This window comes from Penaeus monodon, chromosome 34 (genome assembly GCF_015228065.2).
Source record: "Penaeus monodon isolate SGIC_2016 chromosome 34, NSTDA_Pmon_1, whole genome shotgun sequence".
Classification (NCBI taxonomy): Eukaryota; Metazoa; Arthropoda; class Malacostraca; order Decapoda; family Penaeidae; genus Penaeus; species Penaeus monodon.
In genome coordinates this window covers 8,054,334-8,055,027 of record NC_051419.1, presented here as the reverse complement: position 1 = coordinate 8,055,027, position 694 = coordinate 8,054,334, and the positions used below count along the sequence as shown (strand labels likewise).

The following is a 694-nucleotide window of genomic DNA, read 5'->3' as shown; positions in this document are numbered from 1 at the left end:
ATGTACTTTGGATTACCTTGTTTTCTTAGTCTTTTTTTCATAAATTTCCATTTACGTTATCGCACTTTAGGCTCCGGGTGCTAAAGAGGGATAATTGGTGTTTTGCTCGATACTGAATCTCAAAAAATAGATTATGGAATAGGTGTGAATCACTGGAATAATTTCGTACTAAAATGATAATGATAAAAATGAAAGAGAAGAATTGTTTGGTAATCTTTCCTTTTAAAGTTTCCTCGTTTAGGTTACTCCTTCCAGCTCACAGAATAGAAATTTTACTCGGGTATTTAACAACACTAGTAACGTTTTCTTCATTTTCTAAATAGTCATTCGAAGGCGGCCACAAAATTTCAACCATACTTAAACCATACTTCATTTTCTGTTCAAGATATATAGTTATGTATACAAGTATAGCTTGTAAGATGTCGCAAGCTATATTACAGTTACAATAACAACGTCGAGGTGTTTCGAATAATGTTTGACTTTCCACTCTCGTTTCGTTTGAGCTAACTTGAAGCTTTACACTAAACGGCTTTTAACAGATACCCAAATGGCGTTTCCGTGCGTGGCAAACCTGCGTGTAGATGAATCAGTTCAGCCAAAAGACGAGGAGAGGTGAAGCCAGCCGTGAAAGAGGCTGAGCAATACTACATGGTTACCTTAGCACCGCATCTGTAACACATTAGAGTTTGTGGGG

General features: G+C 36.9%; 1 protein-coding gene across 3 annotated transcripts in view; it reads right to left on the bottom strand.

The window, feature by feature from the left end:
• Window positions 1-694, bottom strand: part of LOC119594560 (cytochrome P450 2L1-like) — an 8,524-nt gene extending 7,830 nt beyond the window's left edge. The window contains exon 1 of one of the 3 annotated variants that reach the window (XM_037943594.1): window positions 544-694. Coding sequence is in view for 1 of the 3 variants with exons in the window: in XM_037943592.1 (XP_037799520.1) it covers window positions 657-680 (24 nt within the window). In the remaining 2 variants the exon portion in view is untranslated. The remainder of the gene's footprint in view (window positions 1-543) is intronic. The other 2 variants (XM_037943593.1, XM_037943592.1) reach the window with 2 other exon arrangements.